Here is a 17,880-nt window from a genome sequence, read left to right as displayed (position 1 = left end):
CAGCAGAGGGCCACACGATCCTGAGGGATCTTGAGGACCGTGAGTCCAAACATCCTCATTTTTCAGAAGAGAGAGGGTAAGTGACTTGCCCAGGGTCACACAGTAAGTCAGAGGTGGGTTTCAAACCAGGGCTTCCTGACCCCAGGCCCGGCGCTCTATCCACTGCCCACAGAGTCTTTCTGGCACGTTGTAATTGGTTAATAAATGTTTGCTCAATTGAACTGAACCACCTCCCAGTGAAAAGTCACTATTTCTCAATTCATTTTGAGATGCTGGTGCTGATAATTGCAAGTCCAGTGTTCTCCCCCTACTGAAACACTCTGACAATTGATTATCAACTTAGTCATTATCTCTTTTATTTGGCATAGAGGCTAGAGAGCTCACCTCCAAGTCAGGAAGGCCTGGGTTCAAGTCTTGCCTCTGACTTGTGCTGGCTGTGAGACCCTGGGTCAGTCATTGAACCTCTCTGGGCTTTAGGCCATTTTCTAAGGCTGTGGGAAAGGTGCTGCCCGGAATTGGCAGAGGGAGTTTCTTCAATGAGAATTCCCTATCCCAATCAAGTCCCAAGTCCAGTGGACCCCTATATAAATAAATACATGACGAGTGTGTACAGCTTCCTGAGGGCAAAGACTCTGTCCTGGTTGTCTCTGTAATCCAAGGGCATTGCGAGGTGCCTGGCCTACGCTAAGTAGGCACTCAGTAAATGCCTGTTAAATACCCCATACACCACTCTCCTAGGGGATTCTAAAAAGGAAGGAAAGACCTGCTATGAATATACCTCATCCTCCCCTCCTAGAGCATTTCTTCTGTGGAGATTTCAGAGTCCAGATTGGAGAAAAGATACACATTTCCTATCTCCTGTCCTCTGAACCATGTGACTGCTTGATGCTTATCTCTACGGAGTTTAGTCAAACAATGATAGCAACCTCTGAGTCATCGGGAGGAAGAAGGAAGGCAGGGGCCTTTGTGGGAGATAAAAGCATCTCATCTCCAACAACAGAGGACCTGAAAAAGAGCCCTGAAGAGAGCATCCCCCACAAATAAAACAAGTATACAAAGATCTAAGGTGAGTCTGACTCAGCTCCTGTTTCTCATCAGCCAGGCAGATGGCGGCCTGGGTGTTCTGGGTATGCAGCTGTGCCTCGCTCTGTGTAGGGGTGTGGCCCTAAAAGGCCACGTGTAAGTCAATCCACGAGTGGCCAGAAGGAACGGTTTTAAACACAGGAAGTTTTGTCTTGAAGGAATCCTGCTGTGAATTCTAGAGAGTGAATCACCGTGAACCGTGAGAGAAAGCTTCCTCGTACGACCTGTCATCATTCAGTTGTGCCTGACTCTTCATGACCTCACTTGAGGTTTTCTTGGCAGAGATACTGGAGGGGTTGGCCATTTCCTTCTCCAGCTCATCTTACAGATGGGGAAACTGAGGCAAACAGGGTGAAGTGACTCGCCCAGGGTCACACAGCTAGTAAGTGTCTGAGGCTAGATTTGTGCTCAGGTCTTCCCAACTCCAGGCCCAGTGTTCTAGCCACTGTGCCACACACACCGCTAGCCCTTGTACTACCTACATCAAGCGTTTGTAGGATAAAGCTCTTGAGGGCGGGAGTGCTCACACAGTGCCTAGCGCACAGAGGCCATTGGCAAATGTTTGGCCAAGAACTGAACAGTGGTAAGAAAAGCACTCGGGAGACCCAAAAGGTCTGTGGAAGTGTGAGCTACTGACAAACTGAACTCTTTGCTATTTCTAACACACACCATGCCCTCTCCTATCTCCTGGCCTTTGCCTCAGCTGTGGCCCATGCCAGGAATGCCAACTTCTCAGAATTTTTCTGCCCAGCTCAGCCCCTGTGAAGCCCTTCCTAACCTTCCCAGCTCCGAGTGCCTTCAACCTGCCCCCCCACCTCAGTTATGTTGTGTCTGAGTTTCACGGTTTGTGCTTCTACACTCAGGCCTGGCACACAGTAGGTGCTTAATCAATGCTTGCTGTTTGGTTGGGTGGTGCCCCTGCTCTTAGAAAGAGCTGCAGGGGCAGCTGGGTGGCACAGTAGACAGAGCTCCGGCCTTGCAGTCAGGAGGACCTGAGCTCAAATCCGGCCTCAGACACTTGACACTTACTGGCTGTGTGACCCTGGGCACTTCACTCAAACCGACTGCCTCACCAAAAAGCAAAAAAAAAAAAAAAAAAAAAGAGCTGTTGATGGGCAGGTTCCATCTCAACTCAGCTCCAGCTTCCCTGCATAAGTAACCTGAACAAAGGATTCGTCTCCATTGCCCCGCCCCAGCCCATTTTCCACAGACTTGCAGCCTCCCATTACCAAGTTTCCTGGTCCCTGGCGGCCAGCTGCGCTGCCCACACCAGTGCCCCGGGGGCAGGCCTGGCGCTGAGTTCTCTGTGGGATCCCCTGCGGCAGCCCCAGTCACTTCCCTGGTTCTAGAGGCCGCTCAGGAAGACTTCAGTGGAGTCACTGCTATCAATCACCCAGCCAGGGGATCGATCAGCAACCACTGATGAAGCCCTTCCTACACGTTCACCCGGGAGACAAGTAAATATCTAAATAAATGTCACTGTTCAGTCATTTCAGCCACATCCGATTCTTCACGACCCCATGTGGGACTTTCTGGAGGGGTTGGCCATTTCCTTCTCCACCTCATCTTACAGATGAGGAAACTGAGGCAAACAGGGTGAAGTGACTTGCCCAGGGTCACACAGCTAGTATCAGAGGCCAGTTTTGCACTCAGGCCTTCCTAACTCCAGGCCCAGCGCCAACTAGCCAGCCATGTAAACAAATACCGTATAACTGTGAAGTGAATAAATACAAGCATGTCCAAAGTGGTTCAATATCAAGTAGCTCAGGAAGGGGGCACTGAGATAACACGTGACTGCTGGTAGCTCTGGCACGGCAAGCAAACCTCACCTGGCTTTTGGCTGGAGACGCAGACTGACCCCCTCCTGGGCTAGCTGCCTCTCATTTCTCTATTTCAGGTCAATGCAAAAAAGGGACAGAAGTTTGACCTGGAGTTCACTATAGAAAGCTACAAGCCGGAGGTAGGTACATCCCAGGCTTTGAGGAGGAAACCGCGGGGAGGGGGGTCACTGAAAGTCCTTTGAAAACAGGAAAGCATGTATGCATGTAACATTCGTATCTGTATATACAGGAGAGGCATATGCCTCGGAGGCAGAAGGTCCTGGGCTCAGCTGCTAAGCCTGACGCTTACTTAACTGTATGACTGGGTAATCACTCCACCTCTTGGTGAAACTGAGGCCAGTGAGGCACACAGGCAGTGCCAGCACCCACATTCAAACTCGGGGCCTCTGACCTTCCTTCCATTCCTTCCATCACTATCTCCCATCATCAGGAAACAGCCTTTTCTTTGGGGCATCTTGTTTTCCATTCTATAGAGCACATCCGTGGGCGGGGGCGGGGGGGGGGAATAAGGGAGGACAAAGTGGGGAAGGGAAGTGCGGCATAGCACATAGCATACTAGATCTGGACTCAGACGGCCTGGCTTCCAGTTCCTCCTGAGACACTCATGAGTTTATGGAGCGGGGTCAGTCGCTCATCTTCGAGGGGGGTGGTCCCTTCCCGCTTGAGGTCTGGGGTCCTGTGACCTCTAAGGTCCATCCTGTCTCTACATTCATCATTCCCACAAACAAGGGGCCACAACTTCTCTCGAATGTGTTGGCTTCACACCTGGGTGAGGAGCGGGTGACTGATCCCTGCAGTGCAGACCTTGTTCCTTGGACAACCCAGAGGGCGCCACGCCATCTCCCCTCCCCTCGGTTGGACGTGACTCTCAGGGTCACCTCGCTGGGTGGTCTCTCACTCACCCAGACCAGGAGGCAGAGGCCACCAGGCCCCTGGTGGGATTCCCGTTCTGCTGGAGCCAAGTGAAGCCACTTCCAGGCAGCAAGAATGGCTTACAAAGAGGAGGGTTTTGTTCATGTTTGCACTAGAACCTGCATTCTAACTGCTGATTCAAACAGCAGCAAAACCTGAGAAAGACCATTGCCCCATTAGGCCGTGGGTGGGAACAAGGAGGCTGGCAGAGGGCAGGCACCAGGGGGACCCCAGGCTGACGTTTGCTGTCCAGCCCGGCCGACGATGGCCTGAAAAACGGGCCTTCTCCAGCCAGGAAGGCAGTGTGGGACCCAAAGCATCAGTCAGTGCTCAGTGAGGGCTGTGGTACAGCTTTGTTCTCATCTCCTGCTCTGGCTAAGCAGAGGAGCCTCTGAAGTCATGTTTGAAAACCCAGGGAACTCTTTCTCTCTCTCCTTCTCTCTGTCTCTCTCTCCTTTTCTCTCCTCTTCATCTTCTCTCTCCTCTTCTTCATCTTCTCTCTCCCTCCCCTTCTCTCTTCTTTCTCTCTCCTCTCCTCTCTATCTCTCCTCTCTTCCTCCTTCTCCCTCCTCCTCCTCTTTCTTCTTCTTCTTCTCTTCTTCTTCTCCTCCTCCTCCTCCTCCTCTCTCTCTCCTTCTCTCTCCTCTTCCTCTCTCTCTCTCTCTCTCCCTCCTTCTCTTTCTCTCCTTCTGTCTGTCTCTTTCTCTCCTTCTCTCTCTCCCCTTCTCTCTTTCTCTCTCTCCCTCTCTCCTCTCTATCCCTCCACTCTCTGTCCTTCTTTCTCCTCCTCCTCCTTCTTCTTCTCTCCCCGTCTCTTCTCTTTCTCTCTCTCTCCTTCTCTCTGTCTCTTTCTCTCCTCTTCTTCTCTCTCCCCTTCTCTCTTCTCTTTCTCTCTCCCTCTCTCCTCTCTCTCTTCTCCATCTCTTCTCTCTCTCCTTCTCTCTCCTCTTTCTTCTTCTTCTCCTCTCTCCTTCTCTCTCCTCTTCCTCTCTCTCCCCCCTCTCTTCTCTTTCTCTCTCCTCTCTGTCTCTGTCTCTTTCTCTCCTTCTCTCTCCTCCTCCTCCTCTCTTCTTCTTCTTCTTCTTCTTCTTCTTCTTCTTCTTCTTCTTCTTCTTCTTCTTCTTCTTCTCTCTCCCCTTCTCTCTTTCTCTCGCTCTCTCCTCTATCTCTCCTCTCTGTCTTTCTCCTCTCTCTCTCCTCCTCCTTCTCCCCCCTCTCTTCTCTTTCTCTCTCTCTCCTTCTCTGTCTCTGTCTCTTTCTCTCCTTCTCTCTCTTCTTCTTCTCTCTCTCCCCTTCTCTCTTCTCTTTCTTTCTCCCTCTCTCCTTTCTATCTCTCCTCTCCATCTCTCTCTCTCTCCTTCTCTCTCTCTCCTTCTCTCTCCTTGTCCTCCTCCTCCTCCTTCTTTTCTCTCTCCCCTTCTCTCCTCTTTCTCTCTCTCCCTCTCTCCTCTTCCCCCCCCTCTTCTCTCTCTCTCCCTCCTCTCTCTGTCCCTCTGTCTCCCCCTCCTTCTCCTTCTCCCTCTGACTGTCTCTGTTTTTCCCCTAGTTAATTGAGGAGCGTCTGGGCACATGCTCTGCCCTGGTGATCTTCAGGAATCAGAAGCCCAAACCCACAGTCAACATAACCTGCACACGACTCCTAGACGAGAAGGAAAGAGAGCAACAGGATTATGTGTTGTACAAGCAAATGAAGCAGCTGAAAAGACCCCCCGACGGGACCAGAATCCCAGGTATAAGCCAGTAATCATCAAAACATCAAGGCATCCTCTTGCTTCTGTAGCCACTGAACCTAAGAGTGGAGCAGGGGAACGATCTAAAATACTTTTCTGCAGCTGCAGTTGGAGGCAGCCATAGCTGCAGTTGCAGGCAGCCATAGAATGGGGCGAAAATCTAGAGTGCCTGGTTGTTTGGACTAGACTTACAAGTTACCTGTGTTTGCCTGGTTGTTCACCCATGACAATGTGACCACTGGCCTCTTTCATGAGGAGGCCACCTATGGGGAGAAGGTTGGGAACAGAAATTATTGATTTCCAATCAATATCATTACGTCCCAAATGTCTCAAGGAAACACCCTCCTTAATTCATGCCAACTGCCATTTCAGAAGATGTTGGTTACAAGTTTTGATTTGGATTACTCCTTAAGGAATCAGTTATTGTAATCCAACTATAGGGATGTTAGTGGTATTCCTGTCTGAATTATTTAGTATTATGAAATATAGTACTTAAAGGAATAGCCAAATGAAATGTAGGGTAAAATATAGAATAAAACTAGAATAGAGGAGGATCTCAACATGCTCCTTTCAGACCTAGACAAATCTAAAAAAAAAGTTAAAGGCCTGAATAAAATTTTAGAAAATTTAGATATAGTAGATTTCTGGTGATTACTACAAAGCAATAGAAAGGAATGTGTGTGTGTGTGTGTGTGTGTGTGTGTGTGTGTGTGTGTGTGTATGTATGTATTCTAAGCTATGTGTAGTATCCTTACAAAACCTGACCATATAGTAAACCATAAAAACCTTACAAACAAATGCAAAGAAGCAGAAATACTAAATACAGTTCTTACTGAGCATAATGCAATAAAAATTATGTTAAATTAAGGACCACTGAAGAAAGGACTAAGAATTAATTAGAAACTAAATAATTTAATCCTAAAGAATTAGTGAGTCAAAGAACAAATTGTAGAAACGATAGATAATTTTAAGCTCATAACAATGAGACAATATATTAAAATTCTGGGGATGCAGTCAAAGCAGTCCTTAGGGGAAAATTTATATCTCTAAGCACTTTTATCAACAAAAGAGAAAGAACAGATCAAGAAATTGGACATTCAACTTAAAAAAAAAAACCTAGAAAGTCAACAAATTGAATTACAAATGGAGGAGTTTGGTAGTAGATAAAGTGAATTTGAGACCCAGAGCTGTCCCTGGAATCCACTGATCATTTCATTCATGCTATGTAGACTCATCTTAATGAAGCAACCCTGATTATTATATGTGTTGACATCAATAATAATAACAACAGATCTTCATAAGTCATTTTGAAGGTCACAAAGTTCCTTCTACATATTATCTCATGTGAACCTCACAACAACCCTGAGAAGTAGGGACTATTATTACCCCATTTTACAGATGTGGAAAACTGGTTCAGAAAGATTACAAGTTAGCACATCATCACAGAACCCATCAATGTCACAAAAAGGATTGGAGCTCAAGTCTTCATGACTCTGGGTCCAGCATTGTATTGCCACAGCAGATGGCTTTTTCCCTATAATATTTTTGGGAAGAATCTCTCTCCTAGAATTTAGAACTGATTTTGCTCTCCACTGGAATTTTCTCCTTTTAATGTGTTAATGAACACACACTAAAGTTCTGCTTCATTAGTAGCTGTGCACTTCAGTTTCCACATCTATAAAATGGGAGAAATAATACTTACACCTCAAGATCTTTGCAAACATCGAGGTGCTACAGGAATTTAATGATTCATAGCTCAGAATGCCACTGTACCATGGACAAAGCATCGAACCATAGGTTGTGTTGAATTGGCTGAAGTCCTGTCTTGTTGCTGAATTTTAGGCTAACCCTGTGGGGCATGATAAGCAAAGAGAAGCAATGGGATACCCTATCCTTGGAGCTAAGGAGACTTGGGTTCAAGGCCGACCTCTGACATGGACTAGCCCTTTCTTCTCTCATTGCCCCCCCCCCAACTCTCTAAGACTATGGGCTGCAGAGGAAGCACCACCTGCATTGGTAGAGGGGATTTCCTCACCTGAGAGCTCCTTATGTCAGTGAAATCACGGGTCCAGTCCCTACCCCGGACAATGAGCAATGCTCCCTAAAAGCTCTTCTCATCAGAACCCTGCCATCAGGCCAACTTTCCATGGATCAATTGGCCTTCTACGACATCAGGTTTCTAGCTGACAGATTTTAAGAATGTAACAGTGTAAGATGAAACAAGATAAGCAGAAACAAAGGTAACAAGGCAGCTGGGGAGTGCAGTGCGCTAAGCTCTTAACTTGGAGACAGGAAGACTCAAGTTCAAATCCAGTCTCAAGCACTTACTATGTGACCCTGGGCAAGTCATGTAACCTCTGCCTCAGTTTCTTCATCTGTGAAATGAGGATCATAGTAATAGCTACCTCCCAGGGTTATTGTGAGGATTAAATGCTATTTTATATATATGTACATGAATATACATATATATATGTATATGTATATACATAAAGCACTTAGCACAGTGCCTAGCATATAGTAGGCACTTAATAAATGCTAGTTAAATCTAAATCTAAGCTGGCTGAAGATTTCCAGGTGTCCATAATGGGCAAACTGATGAAAATGAATTTTTGACTTTTTTTCTTCCTTTTTAATGTGTTTATATCTCAATGTTCCAGCCAGTGTCTTTTGCTCTTTCTAATGTTCTTTGAACTTAGCCCTCCAGCTGTTCAGGCATCACGGGAACAAGGAATAATAAATCCATTTTTGAAATGCTGATTGATACCTTTGTGAGAAATAACTGAACATCTGGACCCACTTTCTGTGGGAACACCTGCAGAAGCAGTCACAGTTTCCAACTGATCCCTGCAGCTAACACGCTGGGAGGGAGAGATAGGAAATAACCTGGAGATTTAGACAATTAAAAGGCAAATAGGATGAAAAAATGTGGGCTAGCATCAATCTGGCTCACGGCTCAGTTTGGAGACATTGGGAGATTTTTTTTTGACAGAGAAGCTTAAGAATCCAGAAAATTTGGAGGCACACCTGCTAATGGAGAATGTAAGAAAAAAAAAACAACTGTGCACCACGATATTCATGCCTTATTCTCATCCATTTTTCTTCCCCAAATCACAAATCACTTTTGCTATTTTTCCGATATCTCCATAAAGATGCAAAATCAAAAACTAGACAACACAGGACTAGATTTATGCCAAAGACAAGTTCATTTGCTGAAGAATGAGTCTTTTAGAAGTGACGACTTTATTTCATATTATCGTGCACAAATGCGGGTGTCCTGGATTGTTAACTAAGGCTTGCAAACAGATTGCACAAGGAGAGACCCAGCTGGTGATGCTTCTTCTATCTCACAGCCTGGAGTCAAACGCTGTGACTCAGCCACAGCAGATGCCCAGAGCATCCTGAAAGACAGGGCAGAGACATCAGGCAATGAGAGGGAGAGGCAGGCAGGGTCTCAAGAAACAAGAAGCCTCGTAAGTGCTTTAAAACTTGCAAAATCCTTTACATCTATTATCTCACCGAGTAACAGCACTGATAGTCACCACATATAATGTGCCCTGAATATATTAACCTATTGGTCTTCAATCCTGTAGGCAGGTACCACAGTTACTGTAATCTCCAATTTATGGATGAGGAAATTGATGTGGAGAGAGATGAAGTGATTAGCAAGGTGCATGGCTAGTAAGTGTTAGAGTGGGCTTCCAATCCAAGCAGGTCTCACCGAAGTCCAGAAGCCATCACCCTCCAGCCTAAAGCACTGCCTCTCTGTATACGAAAGAACAAGGTGTATTTCTTTTGAACCACCAGGGGGCACTGCTGGACACTAGCTTGATCCTGTTCTGCCATGAAGCTCAAGCCTTGGCAATCCAATAGTCAGTCAACAGTGATGTTCTCCCCAGGAGGTGCCTGGGAGAAATTACCAAGCTCTCTCCTGACACTCAAAGAGCTGGCTACCTCTGCCCCTTAGCCTGGCTGCTTTGGCTGATGGCATGGCTCACCTCATTATTCCGGGAGTATGGTCTCTGTGAATTCATTCCCATCAGCGTCTTGGCTCAGCACGCACCCACTGGGAAAATGGGTCTTCCTTGTATTTTAGGGGCAGGATTAACATTATCTATTGGAGTGGCTCACACAAGCATGGCTAAGAGTTTGGCTTCTCACAAATAAAGAAAGAAGCAGGAAGGACAGAATCAAACCTATAGCATGTCCCAAAATGTTAAGACCGTTTAAAGCTTCGCACTAAGGCCTTTGGGACACCCTGAGGGCGTAGACTACCTGTGAGGGTGACCTCTGTTAAGGCAGCCCTTAACCAGTCTGGAGCAGGGGTGAGGAATCTGCAGCCTCGAGGCCACACGGGGCCTTCTTGGTCCTGAAGTGCTGCCCTTTGACTGACTCCAAACTTCACAGAACAAATCCTCTTCATAAAAGGACTTGTTCTGTAATACTTGGACTCAGTCCAAAGGCCGCCCCCAAGGACCTAGAAGGCCACATGTGGCCTCGAGGCCGCAGGTTTCCCACCCCTAGTTAATCCTCTAGACACTGGAGAGGTTCAGGCCAAGGTGAGGAGCTTAAGAAAGGCAAGGCCTGCATTGTTGGCCTCCAGCCTCCCACCCTTACCCCTGCAGGATGGACAAAGCGTGAGCCACTTACTAGAGGGTCTTGGCTGGCCCATCACTCTGGGTTCCCGCCAGTGTTGACAATGCTGAGTCTCCACTCTTGCGCCTCTTTCACATGAGAGCGCTGTAGCTGGAAGTCTCCATGGCATGTGGAAGTTTCTGAATCTTGTCCAGTAGTGAAGAGGAGTCATATATAGTGGCCAGGCACCATTACTCATATTCCCTTTTCTCTAACTCATACATGACTTGGGCCAAGCTCTCTTCCCCTGTGCTTTGGCTCTTTTCCTTTTATAAGTTACACAGGCAGGGCCTCTTTTGGAATTTTATGAGTAGGACCGACCCAGGACCCAGGACTCATCCCCTCCTCTTCCTCCACCTTCCAGGGCACTAGAATGAGGAGGGAGTCACATCTTTATTTCACATCTTTAATTCTTGATGTCATTGTTCTGCTTTTACATTATGTAGCATGAAGACTGGGTATTCACTAGGTGTTTTATAATTCATTTCCTCAGAATAGCTAGAAGCAGCAGGGAAGCTTTCAGTGGCTCAAGGAGACAAAACAGGAAGGCGTCACGTGATGGTTCCAAATGCCACCCGAAAGCCACGTGGGTGGCTTTCCCAGCCCTGGTCCTCAATCCCGTGGCTGAAACTTCTCTCCACTAAACTAACACATCTGTGCTTACTTCCTTCTTCTCAGGCAACCTTGGCCATATGGACTCATCTCTGCAGCCCATGTGGGACTTGGCCATGGTTGGCAGCTCTTACGTGATGTGGGAGAAGACGTCGCAGTCATTATACTACTATATGCTGCAGCTCAGTAGGGTAAAGCAATGGGTAAGCAATACAGAAAAAACATCTGCATTGAAGGGGTCCATCCTGATGCCCCAATGAGGAAGGAGTCGGACCTAGAAAACACACTGGCCCCATTGGCAGCCCATGAACTAACTGGCTGAGTTAGGGGGTTTCCAGAATCTAGATAAGGACTTTAGACAGCATGACCAAGATTGTAGTTTCCCCTCAGGAGAATAAAAACACAGGCCACGCCTACTAGGTTAGAGATAAACTCATTTTTCAACTGTGGGCACTATTGTTTGAAAATCATTTCTATCTCTTCTGAGGACACATGCTTGTTATCAGCTAACGCTGATGCCACGAGGCTAGAGAGGGCCCTTTGTCCACAGCCCCAGTATAAGGAGTGAGAATTCCCTTCCTGTACCTAGCTGGGTGACCCTGACAGTCACTGACCCTCTCTAGGACTTGGTTTCTTCATCTGTAAAATGAAGGGTTTGGGCTAGATAATCTCTATGGTGTAATCCTATTCTCCTATGTCAGATGGATGGTCCACAAACTCCATCAGAGACTGGGAAGGGTAAAAATCTCTGTCCACCAAAGCCGCCAGCAGGTTGGGTAGATTCTGTTTGGAAGAACACAGATCAGATGACAAGGCCCAGATGGGCTGCAATCTGCTCAAGTGGAGGGAGTCTTCACATTCATGAAGTCATGGATCTATTAACTCATTCATCCATGACATTCAGTTCAGCTCAATTCAATCAATGTTTATTAAGCACACACTGTGTGAGCTGAAGGATGAGTCTTCATCTCTGTTCACTCCTCCTAAATTGTACTAGGCTTAGAAATGTTGTAAAATGGCGCCCAACTGAATCATCCTGAGGCTTCACAGCTTAGCATCAAACAAGATACAGTTGAAAGAGCCCTAGCTTTGGAGTCAGACAACCTGGGTTCAATCTGCTTCTGACAGTACAGACCGCAGGACCTCGAACAAGTCAAGACCCAACTCTGGGCCTCAGTTTCCTTCTCTGTAAAATGTAGCGGGGAGGACTAGCAGACCTCTGAAGACCTCTGGGCCATCTGAAAATTGGAAATGGGGACTGAGAACTCGGCACACACCAAAGATGTCACCTGAGACAGGAAACAGTAGCTTGGGTCCCTTGTAAAAGTAAAGAAATAAACACACTCTTGGGGGCTGAGCCTGTGATTTCCTTGGGTTGGAGAACTCAATTCAATCCAACAGGCATTTGCTTATTTTCTTCCAGAGAAGAAGCTCCCTCTATCAAAGCAGATCCCTACCTTCTGGGCTACTCCAGTAGTCAATAAATATTCATTAAGCATCTACTGTGCAGGCCAGTTGTGGTGGAAAGCTTGGGGCATCAAGAGGTTACGTGACTAGCCCAAGCTGAGGACTGTAATGGCCCACTTATCTGAGCCCCTGATTTTAAAGTGCTTGTAATTAGAGATAATGGGGAGAGTCCAATTTGGTGAAAGCCTTGAGCTCCCTTTTAAAAAGTCATTTACAATAAGATGTTCAGATTGTCTGATCTTGAGACCACTGTGGGGGTTCCATGACCCTTCACCCAACACACAAGGCCCAAAGCATTTGGCTCAAGCAGACAGTGCCCAGGGTAGCCGTGGCCAGAGAGAAGGAGCTGATACAGACCTGAGCAGCCAAAGGTGGCCTGTGCACGTCCTTCCACAAGGTAACTGGGGATCAGAACCGGTGCCATCCCAACCAGCCAGGTGGGGGCCATGAGCCCTCCTCCTGGTTCCTAATGACTTTTTGATGCAATAGTCCTAGGAATCACAGGCCCATCAACTCTCAAACAAATGGAGGCTGAGATACATCAATAACATCAGGGAATGAGGATTTAAATAAAAACATAAGCTAGAGATGAGCAAATGGTACTTCTTCAGGCTCCCTGCCAGCCACAATCACTCTCAGCCCACGGGGGACTTGGGGAACAGCTAGGGAAAGTTCTGAAGACAGAAAAGAATTAAGGTATTCTTTGCAATCATCTGAGCACCTGTCCTAGAGCCCTAGGCCTCTTATTCAAGTCGAAATCCCTCCCCCAACACACACACACACACATTCACATACACACATACACACACTCTCACACTTCTTTGAGCACTCTTCCAACTTGACAGTGCATATGAAGAGTCACCAAGAGAACCCTGGATCCCTAATGGAGGAAGCCCACTCAAGGTTTGAACAAGCATACCCCAGTGCCCTCAGAGAGGGGTAACGAGGACCACAGTAGCTGTAGACAGAACACAGAAGGCATGTGGGGTATTAAGGAAAATAATCATTCCACCCTGGAGGTTTTCCTTGGGAATCTAGACTTGCCCCATCTCTGACATCAAAACCAGACCAGACCAGACCAGACCAGCCACAGCTCACCATCTCATTATAAAAGGTAAAAGGCAAAATAAGGGGAAACAAAAGCCCTAGCTCTGAAATCCAAAGTCCTGGGTTCAAATCCCATCTGCCCATCTGGCTTTGGGCAAATCTCCTCGTCTGTAAAATGAGGGACTTGGAATGGGCAGCCTTTGAGGTTCCTTATAGCTCTAGCCCTGTGATCCAGTCTTCTATCAGGTAGAACAGATTCATCAAGGTAATCAAAATTACATCATTACAGTGAAATCTCATCCACTCAACCTGAATTCAGACTCTGTGTTAATTTGCCCGAAGCCAGGCAGAATTACTTTCACTCAAGCCCATTACATCTGGGACTGTTAAACAAGAGGATATTCTCAACGCCAAGAGAACTTCTAAAATCTGCCCTTCCCTACTGAGTGAGCTCTAATCCAGGGGTGAGAGTGAGGGAGATAGACGGTTAGATAAGTGGTCTTCCCCCCAAGCCCCAGGACCCTACCAGTAAGGACTTCTCCATGGAAATGAGCTGAGGCCTTCATTGAGGAAGGCGGTAGCCATAAGAACAAGAGTTTCAAAACTCAGAGAATGCTGGAAATGGCCACGCCTTAAAACATGGGGAACTGCCTTGATTGATTTGATGTGTCTGAAGTAACGTATTTCATCCAGGGGGCCGGATTCCCATCATTGACTTCAACACAAGCGCTGTCTCCATTCAGCCTAAAATCAGCTTCCATGGTTTCCTCCAAGGCTATTCAGCTATTCTGAAGGGCAGAATTAGGAGAAATTGTTCTGGGAACACTATCCAGGATCTAAAAAGAAAACAGATTTTTTTAATTGCTGAAAGAAAAAAAAAGATGGCATACAGCAGTCAGGGCTTGAGAAGTATAGCAAAGGAAGAGAGCAAGCTAATGAGTTGCACAAACAGAAGCATCGGACCTGGGCAGAGCAGTTTCCTCTCAGACCCAAACAGAACAAAGTGCATCTTGTCACCCCAGCAGAATCAGAGCCAGGGACTGGAAATCAGCAAAGCATTTCCTGAAGAACGGGGAGGGGGATTTTCTCTTCTGAGTTCTCCAGCCCTCTCCAGGGAACAACGTTGCCACCAGCATTTTAGTGGACGGCTGGTTCTAGAGCGGAGTTGCTGGCTGACTCCATTGAAACAAATCTCTCAAGGCTTAGCTACCAAGAGAGGAAAGAAGCTTACCAACAAGACGTGGCCAATTCTCCATTGTGGATTATCCACATTCTAACCTTATCCCCCACACTGGGCACCTCATGACTTAGGGTCATGGATTTAGAGCTGGAAAAGACCCCAGAGATCATGTAGCCCAACCCCCTCATTTTACAGATGAGGAAACTGAGGCCCAGAGCAGTTCAGCAACTTGACCCAAGGTCACACGTGGAATAAGAAGAGTTGGAATCCAGGTCCAGGCTCTATGAGTCCAGATGCAGGATTGCTTCTGTTACATTATGGTGATTCCCAAAAGGAGGGACTGAGCAGCCATCTATATCTGGAAAAGAAGCCCCAACACCCAACATCCAACATGAACCCCTTGCCTTGGGAGGCTGGGGCTCCTCCTCCTCCTCTTCTCTGGAGGCCATCAAGCAGAAGTTGGAGGACCATTGCTTGGGTATTTTAGTTGGGGGGAATTTTTTTTTATATGGGTTGAACTAGATGCCTGCTGAGGTATCTCCCAACCCTGAAATTTTGTGTTTCCATGACATCCAAGAAGGGGGAACCCATGACTTCCCAAGGCAGCACATTCTACTTTTGGCTAACATCGGATAATAATTATTAGGATGTTTTTTTTATAGCCAGGTAGCTAGGTAGAGCAGTGGACAGATTGCTGGACCTGGAGTCAGGGAGATGAGTTCAAATCCTTCAGACCATGACTAGCTGTGTGACCCTAGGCAAGTCACTTAACCTCTATCTGCCTCAGTTTCTTCATCTATAAAATGAGGATATTAATAGCACCTACCACCCAGGGTTGCTTTTTTTTTTTCCGTTTTGGTGAGGCAATTGGGGTTAAATGACTTGCCCAGGGTCACACAGCTAGTAAGTGTCAAGTGGCCGAGGCCAGATTTGAACTCAGGTCCTCCTGACTCCAAGGCCAGAACTCTATCCACTATACCACCTAGCTGCCCTCCAGGGTTGCTTTGAGGATAAAATGAGATAATATTTGCAGAGTGTTTTACAAATCTTAAAGCATCATTATTTTAATTATTATTAATTTGCGTCTTTATATCCATTCTTCCGAGTTTTGTCCTTTGGAGCCAGAGGAAGTCTAGCCCCTCTTCACCAGGAGACAACTTTTCATATACCTAAAATTAGTTATCATAATCCCATGATACCACCACCCTACTCTGAGTCTCAGGCACTGCTAACACCTACAACATGTTTTACAAGGTCATATTACAAGCTGGTAACAAAGCAGAAACCCTCCTCTTCCATATCTCACTCTAAGAACATCATGCGCAAGGAAAGGAGGCAAGAATAACACTTAGGAAAGAAAAGGAATGCTAAGGGTATCTAGCATGACGTCAGCCAACAAGCAGTGATTAAGCCCCTAGTGTGTGCCTGACACTGGGCTAAGAGCTGAGAATACTAAGGAAGGTAAAAACCACCTTTGTCCCCAAGGAGCTCAGTCTCATGGGAAGACACCAAGACAACAGCTATGTCCATACAAGATATAAACAGTACGAATTGGAGTTAATTAGCATTGAACTGAATTGAATAACAGGTCGTTATAACTCTTTCGTAGCTCAGTATTAGAACAGTGCCTGGGGTATCACAGACATTAAATGAATACGTGTTGACTTGTTTTGACTTGACTAGACCTGGTACCAACTCAAACTATTCCTCACATTCATTCTTTTTTCCTTTTGCTAGATAACAAGAGGTGATTTTATCAATTTCAACTACACCGTCCTACTCCATGAATTTTCAACCCAGGTGAGAGATCCTCCATGCCCTTAATAAACAAACAGGGTGCTCACTGTAGGTCGCTGTCCATGCACTAATGCTACTTCCCATCCTGTCTTCTCTAGGAGATCATTCCCTGCCAGATTCATCTGCTCTGGTATCCTGGCAAACCCCTTAAAATACGGTATCACTGTCAAGATCCCGGAACACCACAGGAAGGTTCTGGGAATGGCGACGGCTCAGCAGAGACCCCTACAGATATCCTTAGTAACTTCTGAAAGATGGAATGCCTCCTTATTCCACCTATACCAAATTAAAATGACCATACTCAATAGCTTCAGTGGCTACCTGGTACCATAGCTGAGTAGAATCGACTACAGGTATTCTGGAGATGTAGGCAACAGAGTAATTAATAGTCAATGTTCAGAAAACCCACGGTATTTTTTTTTTCTTAAATTAACTTCTGGGAGCACATGCCTGATTCCAGTAACTCATGAGTGCACTTAACTCCACTCAGAGCTACTTTGGGGCCACCTGAATATCAGGACTGGTTAAACCCGAAAATACTACACATGAAGCTGGAATGAATTAACAGCTTCAAAAGAGTGTGTTCTTCAGGCTGAATTTCCTATTCTCAAAAGCTTGTACCTAACATTACTTAAAAAACTATAGCTGACTATTTTATACCACCCAAATCTCAGAGTGTCCATAGGGAAATAAAGATAATATATTTCAATAAAAGCAAACTGAAAGGGAACTATTAAGCTGGTTTAGAACAAAGTTTGTGATTTTTAAGGTTCCTAGCAGAATGATTTGTTCTTTAGCCTGAGAATCGACGGTGGAAATAAATATGGTTACATTTCTAAATAAGACAATTGGCTTTGTCATCATTTGGCTTGACTGGCAAGGTTTGCTTAGGACCGAGAGTGAAGTTAAAACTGAGAACGCAAAGCACAGATTGGCAAACAAATTCTAGGGGAAGATCTTGGGATAGGATATTTAGAGCTGCAGACTAAAGAGGCTACCCAGTCCAACTTTCTCATCTAACAGATGAGGAAACTGACACCCAGGAAAGGTAAATATGTTGCCCAGGCTCACAAGCATCTGAGATGGGATCTGAACCCAGGACTTCAGGATTCTAAAGTCAATCATCCTTCCACCATATCAAGCTTCCTTCTGTTTTTCACTTACAGAAAGACCTTTGCACCCTGGATTTGTGCCCTTAGCCTGAGTAATTTAATAGCAAGCAGGAGAGCACATAATGGAAGCTATAATTGAATTTAATGGAGTGCCTCCTTGGGACAGGACCAAAATGGCTGGGGGGAGGGGGAAAAAAAAGAGGGATGGAAAATAAATGTTCCCGTTATCTGGTGGTACCCAGAATTGGCATGTCATGGAAGGTCAGTATCAATGTCAGAAAAGTATTGAGCAAGTTACTTAGGCTGATTATGAGGAAGCAGCAGCCTTAAAAGAAGCAGTTGACAAAAATACTGAACATTTCCATTTGCACTGAATGTTAAAATACACGGCAGAACCTTTATGCCTAACTGGAAAGTTCTCCGGGCTTGGACTTAGTTCTGGGTCAAAGGATGACTGCCAAGTTTAG

General features: G+C 46.2%; 2 protein-coding genes across 5 annotated transcripts in view; one reads left to right on the top strand and one right to left on the bottom strand.

Annotated features, from left to right (window-relative positions):
• RARRES1 (retinoic acid receptor responder 1) overlaps positions 1–17,149 on the top strand; it is a 36,667-nt gene extending 19,518 nt beyond the window's left edge. The window contains exons 2-6 of one of the 2 annotated variants that reach the window (XM_078147578.1): positions 2,981–3,043; positions 5,383–5,566; positions 10,877–11,013; positions 16,242–16,304; positions 16,400–17,149. In XM_078147578.1, coding sequence (XP_078003704.1) covers positions 2,981–3,043; positions 5,383–5,566; positions 10,877–11,013; positions 16,242–16,304; positions 16,400–16,552 — 600 coding nt within the window. In that variant the 3' untranslated portion in view covers positions 16,553–17,149. The remainder of the gene's footprint in view (positions 1–2,980; positions 3,044–5,382; positions 5,567–10,876; positions 11,014–16,241; positions 16,305–16,399) is intronic. The other variant, XM_078147579.1, reaches the window with a different exon arrangement.
• The window catches only part of GFM1 (G elongation factor mitochondrial 1), an 82,618-nt gene that overhangs the window by 9,233 nt on the left and 55,505 nt on the right, over positions 1–17,880 (bottom strand). Inside the window, exon 19 of one of the 3 annotated variants that reach the window (XM_078147577.1) lies at positions 13,861–14,112. The exons of the other annotated variants lie outside the window; for them this stretch is intronic. Within the exon in view, the coding sequence (XP_078003703.1) occupies positions 14,108–14,112 (5 nt within the window). The 3' untranslated portion in view covers positions 13,861–14,107. Of the gene's footprint in view, positions 1–13,860; positions 14,113–17,880 lie in introns of those variants that run through there. 3 annotated transcript variants of the gene reach the window in all.

Source organism: Phascolarctos cinereus, unplaced genomic scaffold, assembly GCF_003287225.1.
Source record: "Phascolarctos cinereus isolate Bilbo 61053 unplaced genomic scaffold, phaCin_HiC Scaffold_7;HRSCAF=346, whole genome shotgun sequence".
Classification (NCBI taxonomy): Eukaryota; Metazoa; Chordata; class Mammalia; order Diprotodontia; family Phascolarctidae; genus Phascolarctos; species Phascolarctos cinereus.
The sequence above is the reverse complement of the archived record's forward strand: the minus strand, read 5'-3'. Positions and strand labels throughout refer to the sequence as shown.